At 34.5% G+C, this 16,165-nt stretch overlaps 2 protein-coding genes across 4 annotated transcripts in view; both read left to right on the top strand.

The window, feature by feature from the left end:
* Positions 1-9,130, top strand: part of Fas3 (fasciclin 3) — a 171,196-nt gene extending 162,066 nt beyond the window's left edge. Inside the window, exons 11-14 of one of the 3 annotated variants that reach the window (XM_076132469.1) lie at positions 887-923; positions 1,990-2,040; positions 3,097-3,232; positions 3,718-9,130. In XM_076132469.1, coding sequence (XP_075988584.1) covers positions 887-923; positions 1,990-2,040; positions 3,097-3,232; positions 3,718-3,861 — 368 coding nt within the window. In that variant the 3' untranslated portion in view covers positions 3,862-9,130. The remainder of the gene's footprint in view (positions 1-886; positions 924-1,989; positions 2,041-3,096; positions 3,233-3,717) is intronic. The other 2 variants (XM_076132472.1, XM_076132470.1) reach the window with 2 other exon arrangements.
* A 1,480-nt stretch (positions 9,131-10,610) lies between these two features.
* fsd (transmembrane protein fates-shifted) lies at positions 10,611-16,152 on the top strand. Its single transcript, XM_076132768.1, has 4 exons — positions 10,611-10,847; positions 11,616-12,277; positions 13,011-13,146; positions 13,947-16,152. Exons 1-4 carry the CDS (start codon positions 10,811-10,813, stop codon positions 14,099-14,101), a joined length of 990 nt encoding a protein of 329 aa, XP_075988883.1. The 5' UTR covers positions 10,611-10,810; the 3' UTR covers positions 14,102-16,152.
* The last annotated feature ends 13 nt before the right edge of the window (positions 16,153-16,165 follow it).

Here is a 16,165-nt window from a genome sequence, read left to right as displayed (position 1 = left end):
TAAGCATCGTTCATGATGATTTAGACATATTAACCTCCTTTAGACACACACTCTATTGCGTATTCATGAAACAACTATCGCGTGTGAAAGAGCGCGCGTGTAAGGGAAAAGGAAAGAGCACGCGCCGCGCTCATCTGTCCGCGCCCGCGAAGAAAATCGCTCTTGAAAAGCCCGCTGCTTTCCCGCTCGTAATCCTGTACGATACTAAGAACGTGCGATGCGAGTGTGTGTGTAATCGCGGCTAATCTTTGTTAATCAACTGTAGTAAACGCCATCTATTGAAACATTATGATAAATTAAAATTAAAAACAAAAGCAAGCCTACCAAAGATCCAAAATTTGGATCATTATTATGATATAAATAAAACTGACGAACATTCATGATGCAATTGACACAGGGGATTATAGTTCAAAGTATATAGCAACGACGTATGTACCAATGAAAGCCAACCTATACTATAGCTGCTGTCATGATCATTAGTCTAGCCTTTCTTCCAACTATGTTGGAGTCGGCTTCCAGTCTCACCGGATGCAGCTGAATACCAGTATTTTACATGAAGCGACTGCCTATCGGACCTTCACAACTCAGTCACCTGAGTTATAACACGATACATCTCTGTTAGACTGGTTGTCAGATTTTCAAGCTTGTGACTACTGTTAACGTCTGTCAAAGATCTTTGAAACTGACAGCAGAGACCCACAATTTAACGTGCCTTTCGAAACACGAAGGAACTGGATTTATATAAGATGGTCACCCATCCACAAAACAACCTCGGCAAGCGTGACTAAGCCTCTGAGATCGGTCCGCGCGGCTGTTGTTTACTAAGCCACGAGCTCCTCATACATTATTATAAATATGTATTAAAAATATCTATTATTTTATATAGGTAGAAGACGTGACAACCCAAGAAGCTCCGGCGAATCGTAAGTATTATTTCAATTAACAAATAATTATGTAAATATCTGTCTTACTTATAAACGTGGTGTTAGCTCTGATTAGTTATACAGTGTTTTGTCACTTTTAATCAATTCTGAAACTGTAAATAGATAAATAAATTTAAGGCATTAATATCCTTTAGTTGGGGACTTATAACTTCAAGAACTGTTTTAAAGAACTCTCAGGTATGTAAGGTTGCATCACGATGTGTTCCTTCACCGTTAGAACAAGTGATAATTATTTCTAATACACACATTACTTGGAAAAGTCATTGGTGTGTTGCCTCAGGTTCGAGCCTGCGACCACTTACGTGGGAGGTATCAACTTATACCACTCGGCAATCACTTTTGAAACTGTATATGAGTGACAAAACACTGTATAACTAATCACAGTTTACAACACGTTTATTAGTAAGATATAAGGTTCTTAATTTGAAAACGCACACAAACTGTAAATTATGCACAAGGGATTGTTTTATTATTTTTGATGCTTTTTATTGCGGGCTGTTATAGCTTGTTTTAACTATATTATATGTAAATTGATACCTATTTTGATTTGTTATTATAAAGCATTTCTAAAAGGCTTTTAAGTACCCATTTTCTTGTAGTGACTGAAGTTTATAAAATAAAGAATTCGTTCTGTCTTCTTTTAAATTATATAATATGCCATGATTTCTTGCTAAATCGGCATAAAAGGCGATCAAGAATTTGCGATTCTGATATTGAGTTGCGATGTTGTAGATTAAACAGTGCCTCTAGTGCCTGAACTAAAGTACAAATAACAACTGTCAAATTGTATCTAAAGTTTGACAGTTGTCCGAAATTATGTAGGTACTTATAAATAAATAAATAAATCTGTCCCACTGCTGGGCAAGGCTGTCCCGTAGCAAGGAAAGATTTTGGTCTGATGTACATATTTATCTAAAAAACAAGACTTATTGAATTTACAGTATATTTTAAAATTGGTACCTAAATTGTGTACAGTTGCGGGTAATTTTGGTGTTTTTTTTTTTCAAAATTGTTGCCATATACAAAATTATTTTGTTCCCGCAAGGACGCCGGCCGGGGTCGTGCTTTTAGAGTCTGGCAACCCGCTTCCTAGAAAGTATGTTTAACAACTTGTATTGCATGGCTTGCTTCACTGCTTACACCACTTTTAGCTTTTTATCATTATGCTAACACAATCACTAACATTATACTTTAATTAACCATTTACTACATAAATCACTAGGAGTTAAGTCTGAAAAGCTATAGTCCAACTTAGTAGAGAGTGTTGTACGCAAGGTTCGCGGCTGCAGGTATACAACATACAGAATGTAGAACATCAGTGACCCGCAGACTTATACAGCTGACGTCACCTGTTTCATACACATACTTTATTAAGAAAGTACACAAGACTCTCTACTAAGTGGTTCATTTTTTTTATCAGATACCTCGTAACTATTGATTTTTGGTGTAAAATTTGTAGTATTTAGTATTCAGTAACCATAACTTACATATGTGCATTATGCAGTTAATGGTTACGAGCAACCATTAACTACGGTGTTACTTACGATCGACACAGATATAGAAATCGTTGATATTAACTAGTAATTTCATGACATTATTCATCAAGTCACAGTAGCTAGACGATAATATCACGAAACACAAATATAACTAAAGGTGATCATACCGTAGACCCACACCAAGGACCTTAGTACGCAAGGCTACGTAAGTCTTCGATACTCAACAATTTTAATACTGCCGCAGAGGTCTCGGGTTCGAATCCTGGGTCGGGCCAAAAATTTCTTTGAAACTGGCGGGAGTTAGGAAGTTGAGGTCGAAAAACCTCCGTGCCTCGGAGAGCAAATAAAGCCGTCGGTCCTGCGCCTGACCTCTCACTGGTCGTGTCGGTTATTAGAGTATGGTCTCTATTTCCTTACTCTCATAACGGATATATTGTGTATTGTGTACACACTTGGACACTATAAACCAAGTCTTGCACCTTGCGCCAACTAGGACAATATTATTATTATTACACAAACTTGTACTTGAATACAAAACTCCTTGAGTATCGGAGATTTACTAAGCCTTGAAGAACGGCTAACGCGTCACATCACATAACGAAACACTAGCCGTAGTAACCGGTTGCCAGCAACCAATAACTACTGTGTTACATTAGCAGCGACACAGAGAGCGCGGTGGGCGGGCGGGAGCGGTCGCGCATTGCCCAGCTCAGCGCCAGGATGAGGGCGGTGCTGCCCAAGGCTAAGGATAAGGTGCAGGCGACTGAGACGCAGATGGATACCGAAGATAAGGTGAGAAAAATAGTTAAATATAGGTTATATATAGTAACAGTGGGGATGTCTGCTTTTTTTACTATAACTAGCTGTTGCTAGTGGTACGCAAGAACAATTTTGTTAAGTAATTTCAAATGTACAACGCGGTGGTGGTTTGAGCATAGGAAATTGCTATATTTGCGTCAAAAATAATTTCTATGAAATGAATTAAGACTTTCCTTCAATGGCTGAGAAACGATTACTATTCATTTATGCGTAATCTGGAGTAAATTACATTAAAGTATTCGCCACTAAAGTAGCTAAGCATGTAAACTGAAACCACAGCGCGTTTCACACTGTCATAAATTACTAAGTAAGTAAAACAAAGCCTTCAGCGTGAAAGAGTTATTCTCACTGTCATTAATTAACAAAATTGACACCAGAAAATCTAATAATTATTCGTCTTTGGAAAGCCAAAAAATATAAACACACGTGTCTCATTATCTCCTCTCATGTTTTTACAGCCTCTATCAGACGATAAAAAAGGAGTAGTCTACGCCGAGCTAGCGCTGGGAGAACAAACAGCCACAGAGAAGCCCCCACCACCTTCCACAGAGTACGCAGAAATCGTCTACAACGACCAACCACCCAAGGAAACTAAGGAGTAGACTGTGGTTACAGCAACCAGTTACTACTGAAGTTAGAGGGCGATATTAATAACCATGGATAGATTTGCTTATCTTTAGTCTATCTATCTATCGTGTGGTTAGTGGTCAACCTCGTGTCAAAGTTGTTCATACCGCCCGAAAGATCTTTGACATGGTTTAACGACTGTTATCTTAATTAACAACAACCGAGACCGACTTTTTAGTTAAGCAACCATTGGCGCGGTCATTTCATAGATCGGTGACAGTTTAGTGGTATTTGAAGTGAGCGTCTCCGTGGCATGTCAAAAGTCGGACCGCGTTGTTATCTATGAAGATAACAGTCGTTAAGCCATGCTAAAGGCTTGAACAACTTTGACACTAGGTTGACCACTAACCATACAATAGAATAAAAGTTTAATTTTGAAACATTTTATATGGAATAGCTGTCAATGTTCAACTGGAGATAAGCATATCTATCCTTAGGTAGGCCTTAAGAGATACAGAGTAAAAATAATTTAGCATACTACGCTAAATACGTCATTAATTTTTTTTGTTATGAAAACATAAATATACAAAATAATGAAATACTTCAAAAAACTGCGATTATTATGGTTTCAACATATCATCATCACCATCCTTTCTTCCAACTATGTTAGAGTCGGCTTCCAGTCTCACTGGGTGCAGCTGAATACCAGTAATTTACCGGATATTGTTTTATATGTCGAATACTAAAATATTTTTACTCTGTAAAATATTTTAATATAACTTTACCATCATTTAAGTTAATTTAAATCCGTATTTTAGATTATATTTAAGAAATCAACTTAAACAGCAAAAATCTTCAAACTTTTTTGATTAACAAATTAAGCCACGTTTCCCAACTCCTGGATAAGTCATAGATACTTTATCAGAAGGAATACTTGACAGTGCTTCATACAATTGTCAATTTATCTACTGAATAGTATATTCAACATTATATCCCATAGCCAGTTGCGCTCACCAGTCGGTAAACGATCTGTGGGTTAAGCAACCATTGGCGCGGTCATTCCATAGATGGGTGACCGCATAGTGGTATTTGAACTGGGCGTCTCCGTGCTTCGGAGGGCACGTTAAAAGTCGGTCCCGGTTGTTGTCTACTAATGTCTACTAAGATAACAGTCGTTAAGCCACGTCAAAGGCCTCTCAGGCGGCTTGAACAACTTTGAGACTAGGTTGACCACTAACCATAATTACGACAAACAATCAAACATTTTTTAAATAGTTTATAACATGACACTTACGTTTAAAATCAATATTTCTTTACTTGAAACCTCATATCAAATCCGTGCCTTTTGAAGTACTGGTTTTACCACTTATAGATAGTGTATCTGCTAGATAAAATTGCGGTTAGAAATTTTAAATTTTCTGATTTTTTTTTTATCATTAACCGATAGTTAGCCAACACTTATCAGTGGTAAAACCAGTACCTTTTATAGACATTTTAATTTTGAAAGAAATTATCAAAAATATTTCCATGTTATTATAAGCTTAGCATGTAAAAAGCTTCGAAAATGCTTGAACACTCGAAATTAATAAACATCACAGTATTTTATTTCTTTTTAAATATATTTTGGAAATTATCCACCGAAATTATATTTATGTAATAAAAAATAACGACAAGGTAATGTAGTACAAAACTTTAGTAAAGGTTTACAACGTGTTCGGTAGATGGCAGCAGTTTCACTTTTTAAAACGGTCTATGCTTGTGTGATAACAAACGTGTTCACTACGTGATGTCATTATATCTGTGTCTCTCACTCACTACACATTGTCACATTCACATGATTCTTTTGATTATGACGTAGTGACAACTTTTGTAATCGTAATACTGAAATAACTCTTAAATATGCTAAAGCCATCTACCGTAAATGTTTGGTACTACAGAACTTATAATCGTTATTTTCACTATTTATTACTTATATGTTAAGTAAATTACTATTTGGTTTAGTTCTAAGTATTTAATATTTGACAATTCTTAGAGATTTTCAATAAAACATCTAGCGTTTCACCTCTCACTGGTCGTGTGTTCACACCGGACTATGAGAGTGATGTAATAGAGAGTGTACCTGTGTATTGTACACACCACACTATAAACAAACAACAGCTAGTTTTAATGAAACTGGCCTATATCATGTAAATTCTAGAAAAATCTCTAAGGTTAAAGGAGATCGGCAGATTTCGTACAGCTTAAAGTTTGTGTTGTTTCGTAACAGAATTTGTACCACTTATTAAGGGGACTAAGTCACTTATTTTTATTTGGGAGTATTATTTTTAGAAGTCCGGATTAATTAGAAAGTATTTGTTTATTTAAATAATATTTTTTGGTATATGGCTTATATTTGTTGACAACTAAAGAAAAAGAAAATCTCATGAGACGTCACTTTTTGTCTGACGTCTACGCATCCGCTAATTTGCTGTTGTTTTGGATTGTGGTTTTGACAGCATCTGAGCAATTTAGCGAACTATCGGGGCTTCTAAAAATGGACATAACTTTTACCTCCCAACTTTTAAAAATATAAGAATTTTAAAATAACTTGTCTATCATATTAGCGACCAATTAAAACAAAAAGTAAACCTAAACATGACATTTTATAAGCTGTACGAATTCTTCATATAAACCTGCCGTTCGCCTTTGTGAAATTAGTAATCTCATAACTTAAGATATTACCTATATGTGTTTCAAATTGTTGTGTTGTCTTAAAATAGCTTTATTGGCTTCAAAATCAAGTTAATAAGAAGTTAGTTATTTAAAAACGGCAGCTTTTATGAAAGAACAACTTGGTAGAGCGTCTCATATTCGCGCTTGAACTACTTTGACTTTTAAATGACCTCAAGCTAACTCCTGTCAAAGTAATTAAGTTTATTTTTATTTATAACGCACATATATTTCAAAATATGTATTTTTAAGGTGCAGCAGCTATCACAAATAGTTAAGTAAAGATGTAAGTGTGAAAATAAGTGCTATTATTATTAAATGTCGCTATTTGTAAAATTAGTCTACGTTCCTGCGTATTTGCAGTTTAATTTTACGTACAAAATATTAATAGTTCTATTTACACTGCCTCGAGTGCTCTTATTTACTTTTAAAAACATGTATTCCATATTAAAATAAGAGTATTTTACAATCAAATAACTTTTAAAAAAAACTTTTTAAACTATTTTATGTGACGACTAATGCCATCTTTTGACTTAAAGTAAAAATAACGTTTCTTTTTTTACGTACTAGATGGCGCAAATTAGCTTCTTGAATATTTTTGAGGCTTTACTGTTATACAAGTTTACATTATTTTCGTTTATTGTATGGTACAAAATATACGTTTTTCTATCGACCAACTTTGTATTTCGCAATCCGTCCAATTGTACATTAATTTTAATTTTTAAATGAACGTAATATATTTTTTTGTATAAAAACAGTTTTTTTAAGTTTAAATTATTTAATTTTAGGAATGTATTTGCATCGGTGGCGATATTTGAGTTCCATTTACTTCCTAATTAAGATATTATGACGTGAGTATGTTTTAAATCTCAACATAGATTATATAAGTAATTTTAACCTTTTCACCGCCAGAGTAATATTGAAAATCGGTGTTCCCCACGCCAAGCAATAAATTCCTTCGTTTATACCTACAAAATAATAGTCACGGGAAAAGTGTATATCGATAAAACTTCGATTAATTTTACGTGTTCTTATATTATGAGTAAAAATTGCATAAAAGTACCACAAAATTTTATTGAATTTCTCCCATGTGTCAACTTTACACTACTCAGTACTCATTACCCAAAAATAACAATGATATACACGAACAATTTGCATAAAAAAAGTACTTAATTCAAATATTTTATTCAAAAAGTCACAGCACTAATCCCAGTTGTGACGACACCTTTTGACGTTAAGAAACGCCACTGGCGTGGTCAGCGCTGCGATTTCAAATTTTGCCGCCTTATATTAGAGATGTACCAGTGTGGCAAGTCGGAGTGAAGTATAATATATCGTTACGTTTTAAAAAACGCATCAATATCTGTTGCGTAGTTTTAAAGATTTAAGCATACAAATATACTATGTAGTGATAACATATTTCTAATATTGAATAACGACAAAAGTAGTAACTATACCTAAAAGGTACAATAAACATAGATAGTACGTATTGGCATGATAACTGTGTTTTTTTGTTAGTCCTACAACATTAATAATACCTTTATTGTTTGTTTAATGTATTCAAACAATAACTTACCTCTAAATCGTCACTCCTTAAAGATTCTGCTTCAGAATATGTAACATCATCTTCTACACCTTCTAACACTCTCAACAGCTCTTCTGTCGTCATTTGACTTGAAGACATTTTTGTGGCGCAGATGGTGTACGAAAAATTTATTATACACAAGAATTTATGTACCTATTATTAATAACGTATTGCAACAACACTACGAGTGTCCAGCAGCGCGGGTGACGTCAGAGCGCGCCGTCTGATTCCGTCAGTGGCGTACGAAGCACTGTAAGGGATTCCGCTAATAGAGATGCGCGAGAGTTGCCACAAAATGATCGATTTGCACTTATTTAGTCATGAGTTTATCACTAGATATGGTAGTTTTATTACATATTTAGGTTTGTATTGAATCTAATTTAAAACATATCAGACAAAAAATTTTTTTTTCAGAAAGGAGTGAAGTATTTCAATTTGTTTTCGAAATATTGCATAAAGTGTTTAGATTGTAGTCCTTTTCCTTGCACATCACTAGTTGACGCGTCTTCACGTCTGTGGCGTGGATTTGCGGGCTAAATTTATACATTTTGCATGATGATTTACTTTGTTTTTTTTTCAGGTACAACTGTCTAATTATTATATGTCTTTGTGTAATAATGTAATAAATATGTTTAGGTAATAATAACAGGAGAAAGAAAACACTTGAAACGTATTGTTGTATGTTTATTTTGAACTATAAAAAAGTGATATTTTTGACGTGCTATCACGTCGATGGCGTCGTGAGCGATTTTCAATTTTACGTCTCTTAACGTCCGTGGCGGTGAAAAGGTTAATCAGGTGGTTAATTTATATTATTAAGAGAAACTATATACATACCATATTCAAGTTTTATTATATACAATATATGATAATCTATGTAAAGGGTGCCTATTTAAGCTAATAAAACTAGTTAATTACTGAGTAAGAACTAAAAAACAAACATTACACAACAATCAGCGCCTCTAGTGGTGGAAGTTTGGAACTACTTTTTACTTTAATAACAAATTTCTCAGAATAAACTCTTATAAGGGTTATTAAAATTATAACCATGATCAATAATTAGGTACTATTAATTAAGTTTTTAAATAAAAGAAGATCGAAATAGTTACACCTTTCTCAAACAAATTAGTACCAAATTCTGCCACTGCGCTAGTAATGTTTTTCCGAATTTTGACGATATTTTTATTTACATCGTCAAACTTAGGTATTTCTATTTACCAACTATGTTAGTATATTGCTAGTGTGGCTTAAAAACATTATTTAAACGTCTAAATGTACTGTTTAATGTATAAATAATACTGGTGCTTTCCCGCGCATTTTCTCTCTCCACAGATTATATAAAAGTAAGGTTATATTGTATTTGTGAATCTATGGTACGTACTTATTCCATGTACTGTGTATTTTGAAATAAAAATGTGTCATTTTTATTGCTGTTTTATTCGAATAACACAACCCTTTCCTAGTCATACTTATCTACTTATTAGCTTTTACCCGCGACATCGTCCACTATGTCCTTTCTCGGGTATCAAAATATATCCGTATGTAAATTGGTTCAGTAGTTTAGGCGTGATTGAGGAGCAGACAGACAAACAGAGTTACTTTCGCATTTATAATATTTAATAATTGAGTAGTAAGTAGGTATGGATGTATCTTTCTACTAAAACTAATCTAGAATGAATGTAGATTGACGAATTCAATTAATTGTGCGGATATAAACGGAAACGCCTGAAGGAGGCAACCAGAAAGACATACACACATTGGCAATGCCTTGACAAAGGTCAGATGCGTTGTACTCGTAACCGGCGGTCCTGTATGACAACATGTATGTATGTGAATGAAGCAAGGGAAGTTTGTAAGGTTCGTACCAAGAGGCGTTATTTAGTCTCTGGACTCTCTGGCTACCCGTATAGGAAAAAGGCGTGATATTATGTATCTATGCATGTACTACATGCAAGTATTTTCATATTTACATATTAATCTGGGACACCGTATTGCCTCCGCTAAGACTAGCTGTGGCACTGCTTATGTTTTCTTTAGAACGCTTCGCCGAAATTTTTAATTATTATTTTTTTCTACTTATAATAAATGTATATAATTAGATCCAAATAACTTTTCTAAATTATCATGTACCTACCTACTTGATATTAATTATTACTGAGAAGTATAGCTCATGAAAGTTCATCCATACTTCTAGGAATTCCCGCTACAGAATTATTATAATTATGACCATGTAAATATTGTTATATTTTTAGTATTACTTTCCTGGTAGAATACTTATGAAGCAAATTAATTATTAAGTGCTAAATTAATGAGTAATTTAAATTTATTTAACGCTAAATTTTACGAACGCAATGTAGCTTAATATTACAGTTATAGAGAAGCAGTTATTAAACATAATGTGGTTTATTATATTTGCGTCAAAAATACATTTGGTAGATTTTTCAAATAATTTATTGACAACATAAAATATCGATGTTTTGACATTTGACATTTCACACTAAGCCGAAGTCCTTATTTCAAAAGTTGAGAAATAATTACAAAACACCACTATTTACAATCAAATTAGTTTTTAAAATCACAAGAAATTGTGTAAAAATAAACATTAAAATGGTGAAATAGCGGCAAAAGTGATTTTATAACCAACAAACAGTATGGGACTAGGTCCTTATTTAACACCTTGAAATCGCAATATGTCGAAGAAAAAAGGCAAAAAGAATGTAATTCAAGGTAAATATAACATCTATTTAATATCCTAGACACGAATACATGAACCACAAACAAGTTTTTATATTTTTTTCATAACATTTTTATCTTTGTAAATATCAAACTTAGACTGATAAGAATCTCAATAATTATTCAATGTTTTGGTATTTGACCTTGAATTTCGCTATAATATGATATCTTATATTCTCTGCTATGTTTATTGCGAATCTTATGAAGATTCCACTAATTTTATGACTAAATGCATGATGAAATAAATATTATTTTGAAAGATAAATAACAAATCTTGAATAGTTTCAAATATTGAGGTATTACCTAATTAAACCTCCTTAGATAAATAAATTATGACTTTGTACCTGACTTAGTGAATGTTGCTATTAGGGTATCCAATTTAGAATATAGTATTTCTGATTTTAGCGGAAGTACAAAAAGAATTATGGTCTTATAAGACAGAGAATCATACATCAACTTAACAGTTAATATTGTGTTATAAAGTAGAGAAGTTTATTAGTGTTATAGATCATAGTGTACACCTACATGATTTAGAATACAATACTCTATTTTAGAGCATGGTTGGTCACCCTAGTCTGTCCCTAATTGTGACTTAGTACTGATAGGTGGTAACTCAATAACATGAGTTTAGTGGTACCCGTGTTTTTGAAACAGAATTCACATATTGTTGTTAAGTCTTCTCCTGGAATGAAGGAGAGGTTAGGCCTTGAGAAGTTGGTCAAGTGCGGGTTGGTCAAATCTATTAACATAAATATTTTTCAGATTTCACAATAAATGATTGTGCAAACGCAATGAAGCCGGTCAAAACCATTCGTAAATCAGCCACAGAAGCCACAGAACCATCATGGGACGAAATTAACGATGACGGAGATATCATCGAAGAAACAGCATCGGACGGAACTAAGAAATTCGTCTACAAGAAAAAGCAATCCGACCCACCAATAGACCAACGACCAGGCATAGAATATCCAGAAATAATTTGGTATCTAATATCTAAATACATAAGACCTGAAGACATAGGTACCTTTGCTCGTATTAACAAAGCAACATACTGCGTTACAAAAAATAAGTCGTTCTGGTTGTTATTATACAAGAGACACTGTGAAAACAACCCAAAATTACCTGAAAAATTACGTAGTGACAGTTTTAAAGCTTACGGTTTGAGACAAACGGTTATCAGAGCATTGTTTCATACATACGATGTGTTTGTGAAAAGGTTAGCAAGACAAGCAACTCAGGACAGCCGGCCACATTTGCTAGTGAATCGTAAATGTGTAAACGTGTGGTTTTGTAAAGGTTTGACGTACTGGTCTGTGTATTTTAAGTTGAAGAAACCGCAGTTAGAACGGCAGGAGGTGTTGGATTTTATTGAAGAGTTGGGACGGATTGATGCTAATCCGGAAGAAGATACTCAAGTTTTACAGGTAAATTATTTTTATATAATAATATAAGACTCTTCCATTACTGAGTGACAGACTGATGGACAACCCACAGCCGAAACTACTGAGCGTAGAATGTTGATATTTGGATTGGAGAATCCTTAGGAAGTGTAGAAGAGCGTTAAGAGAGAATTTTTGGAAAATCGCCCCCGAATGGGATGCATTCCACGCCGGCAAAGCCGTAATTGCTTTGGGTCTGTTTGTACTTTGTGTCTGTTGTTTGTATGTTTGTAAAAGTCCCCGCGACACAAGATCAATTCTTAGTGCGTTAGCTTAGTTGTCTTTTAATAAAGAACAAAAATAAAGTCAAGAAACGGTTGCAGTCTCCGGTCGCGGCCTCACGTCTCTATGACGCGAACTGCCACCTTTAAAAAGCAATGTTTCTGTAATTTGACAAATCTTTCAAAATGGCCGTTGGTCTATATCTACAGAATATTTAACTGCACGTTTCGCGCAGTAGTATAAGCGCCGCAATAACCGTAGCGCCGCGTGTGGTGGGTTCGAATCCCACCCGGGACAAATATTTGTGTGAAGCACGTGTGTTTATTCTGAGCCTGGTTGTGAATTATCTATATAACTATGTATTTAGAAGTATATAAGTATGTTTATCAGTTATTTGGTTATCATAGCACAGCTTTGCTTAGTTTGGAATCAAATGACAGTGTATGAGTTGTTCAATAATGTTAAAAAATGAAAAAAAAATGTATTTATATTTCAGGTGACATGCAAGAGTTTCCAAGAAGTGCCTCCTCTGATGGGCATGACGCTGTCTTCCGTCACCATGACCCTCGCGCAAGGCTTCAGACACCATCGCCTCACGCTCGGCTTTAATAGCTCGCCTTATACTACTAAAGGTAATTAACACATCTTTCTAATTTTATTAACTTTATACTTTACTGTTATTCATTACTTTTTAACGAGAAAACAGATTTTAGACAGACTGAACAGATTTTAATTAAATTTGTTACACGTTTAGTTTATAACCTAAATTAGACATAGAATTTATATCGAAGATCGTTTCACGCGGGCGAAATCGCAAACGGAAACTAGAATATAAACGCTACATCCACGTAAAAATTATAGGTAATTGTAAAGTGCTTATTTTCGTACCAAACTGAGGTGATAGACAACTCACATGCTCATTTGATTGCAAACTAAGCATAGCTTGGAACTGTTTTTGGGATAACTGATATTTTAACAGATTTTCTCTTTAAATTCTACCATTTACATTCATCAGGCAAGAGCCTTCTTACGAAATGAAGGAGGAGTTAGGCTTTAAGTCTACCCCTCTGACCAAATGTAGATATACTATCTAGCCGTTATAACAAGTGATCATTATTTATAACTAGCTGACCCGCGCGGAACAATTATGACCCATTCTCTCGCTATAAGAGATAATAGGTCATAATTGTTCCCCGTTTTTGTAACATTTTTTACTGGTACTCTGCTCCTATTGGTCGTAGCGTGATGTTATATAGCCTATAGCCGGCCTCAATAAATAGGCTATCCAACAGTAAAATAATTTTTCAATTCGAACCGTTCCTGAGATTAGTGCGTTCAAACTAACTCTTCAGCTTTATAATATAAGTATAGACATATGTATCACTTGGAAAAGACATTATTGTGTTGCCTATTCATTCAAATATTTTTCCAGGTGTCCTTCCAGAATGCTCAGTAGTCCTAGACGCGGTAGTGGCCGCGCTAGTGTGCGACTGGTGGCACCCCTCCTACCCCCACGGAGGAGTGCTGGTCCCTCGCCAGGACCCTCCCCTGCTGAAGAGGAACTTCTTCGATGAGGACTGCTCTTGACTAAAGAGGTCGCGGCAATTGGATTGAATTGTCGTTTTGAAAATGTATTTGCTGTGAAAATTACTTTACTATATATCCGTATAGGAAAAAGGCGTGATTTTATGTATGTATGTAAGTTTTGTTGTCTTCTTATCGTATGGTTAGTGGTCAACCTAGTGTCAAAGTTGTTCAAGCCGCCCGAAGGCCTTTGACGTGGCTTCTTGTATACTTAAATTATTTGCTTAGAAACCGCTATAATAAAAAAAAAAACGTTTTAAAAATATGACATGATAAACCTCAATTAATACTATATGTCAATTTAATTAACGAAAAAAAATTCAGAATTAAATATTTAAAATATAAAATTATTTTAAAATAGTAAATCTTTATTAATATACACAAAAAAATAGATGGATGTTGTAATTTTATCAAAAATTCTAATTAAGTAATAGTAGTGCCGAATTTAAAAGATGTTCAATGTTGTTGCCTTCAGATTTATAAATGTATTTCTGTTTAGTAGTTAAATACAAAGATTTAATACAAAATCTATTTATTTAGGTCAAATATTGACACTTATGATAGTCGTTACAATTACTGAATCTACCACTAGCTCGGAAAGTGTACAGCCTTATGAGAAGAGCTAGCAACAAACTCACACTCTTTTCAATCGCCAAATGATTTACTATGGGGTTGCCAAACAACTTGAACACAAGTATGTGTTAGCTGAACGTAGACACAGTGCAGAGGACTCTCGGTTGACTGTTCTAACAATCGAGTAATCGAAGCGCAATAAGTCCTCACTCAATTCTTTCCTAGCAGATAAAAATATTATTTATATATATAGTTATTTAACTGCACGTTTGTCGCAGTGGTTAGCGTGGTCACCTTACCACAATAACCGTAGCGCCGCGTGTACTTCCAATCCCGGGACTAATATTTGTGTGATGAGCACGAGTATCTGTTCTGAGTTTGGTTGTTAATGTATCTATATAAGTATGTATTTACAAGTATGTAAGTATGTGTAACACAATTTCATCCCGTTGATTCCATTCCCGTGGGAATGTTGATCCCATTGATCCCATGTAAACCTAGTCCCGTCAGTTACAAACGTAATAAAAGAAATACTATCCAATTTGGTTTAGAAATTCAAAAGTTATGAGCGTTTATACATTACTGTGATTCATTTTTAGTTATATAGATTATGATGGCGAAATTGTTCAATTTGTTTGGCGATACATATACAATCATTGGTTATATAAGCAGTCAACAGTGGGAGAAATAGTAAATAGTAGAAAAATAATAATATTTCTATAGATATGTTCAAATTTAAATGTCTATCGCTGTTAGATTGATGTGTGTAAAAGATTTTAATGTTAGTTAAGTGATTTTTACCTCAGAGTGGAAACGGAGACGTAACTACAAATAACTGGCTGACTATTTAAGGAGATTAATGTTTTTAAACTTTCGCGACTTGTACACATAATATTATAATGTAACGGGTCTTAAACGCGATTGAAAATTAACCTTATTTGTTTACCCGACGTTTCGATCGCATTACAACGACCGTGGTCACGAGCTGACTGATGTGGCTGCTAAGTGTCGTCTCCTTGTGGCGCGAGTTTCTACGCCTAGACACTTAGTTTTCACTATTTAAGGAGACACACTAAAGTCGCTGAACCGCCGACATATTTATGGAGACGATTGTTGGCGGGTTTGTTTAAAATTTGTGGCGACTTAATAAGTCGTTGCCGTCAATCGGTTGGCAACTTTGCATCTATTAGTGCTTGCATTAGATGTTAATTTGCGAGAATCAAAATAAAATGTTATTTTAAGTCGAAGGCTCATTTAGTCAGTGATCTTACCGGGCGGGAGGCCCTCTAAAATTGTAGCCCTTACCAATCAATCAATCAATCAAATCATTTATTCATATAGGTCAAATGTTGACACTTATGATAGTCAATGATACAGAGAGTGAATTTACCGCCAGTTCGGAAGGTAGGGCCAATGAGAAGAGCTGGCAAGAAACTCCAGGCCACTCTTTTTAATCGCCAATTAATTTTAACAATCTTTCTATTAGGTATAAAT

The sequence above is a fragment of the Anticarsia gemmatalis genome, chromosome 28, assembly GCF_050436995.1.
Source record: "Anticarsia gemmatalis isolate Benzon Research Colony breed Stoneville strain chromosome 28, ilAntGemm2 primary, whole genome shotgun sequence".
Lineage (NCBI taxonomy): Eukaryota > Metazoa > Arthropoda > Insecta > Lepidoptera > Erebidae > Anticarsia > Anticarsia gemmatalis.
The sequence above is the reverse complement of the archived record's forward strand: the minus strand, read 5'-3'. Positions and strand labels throughout refer to the sequence as shown.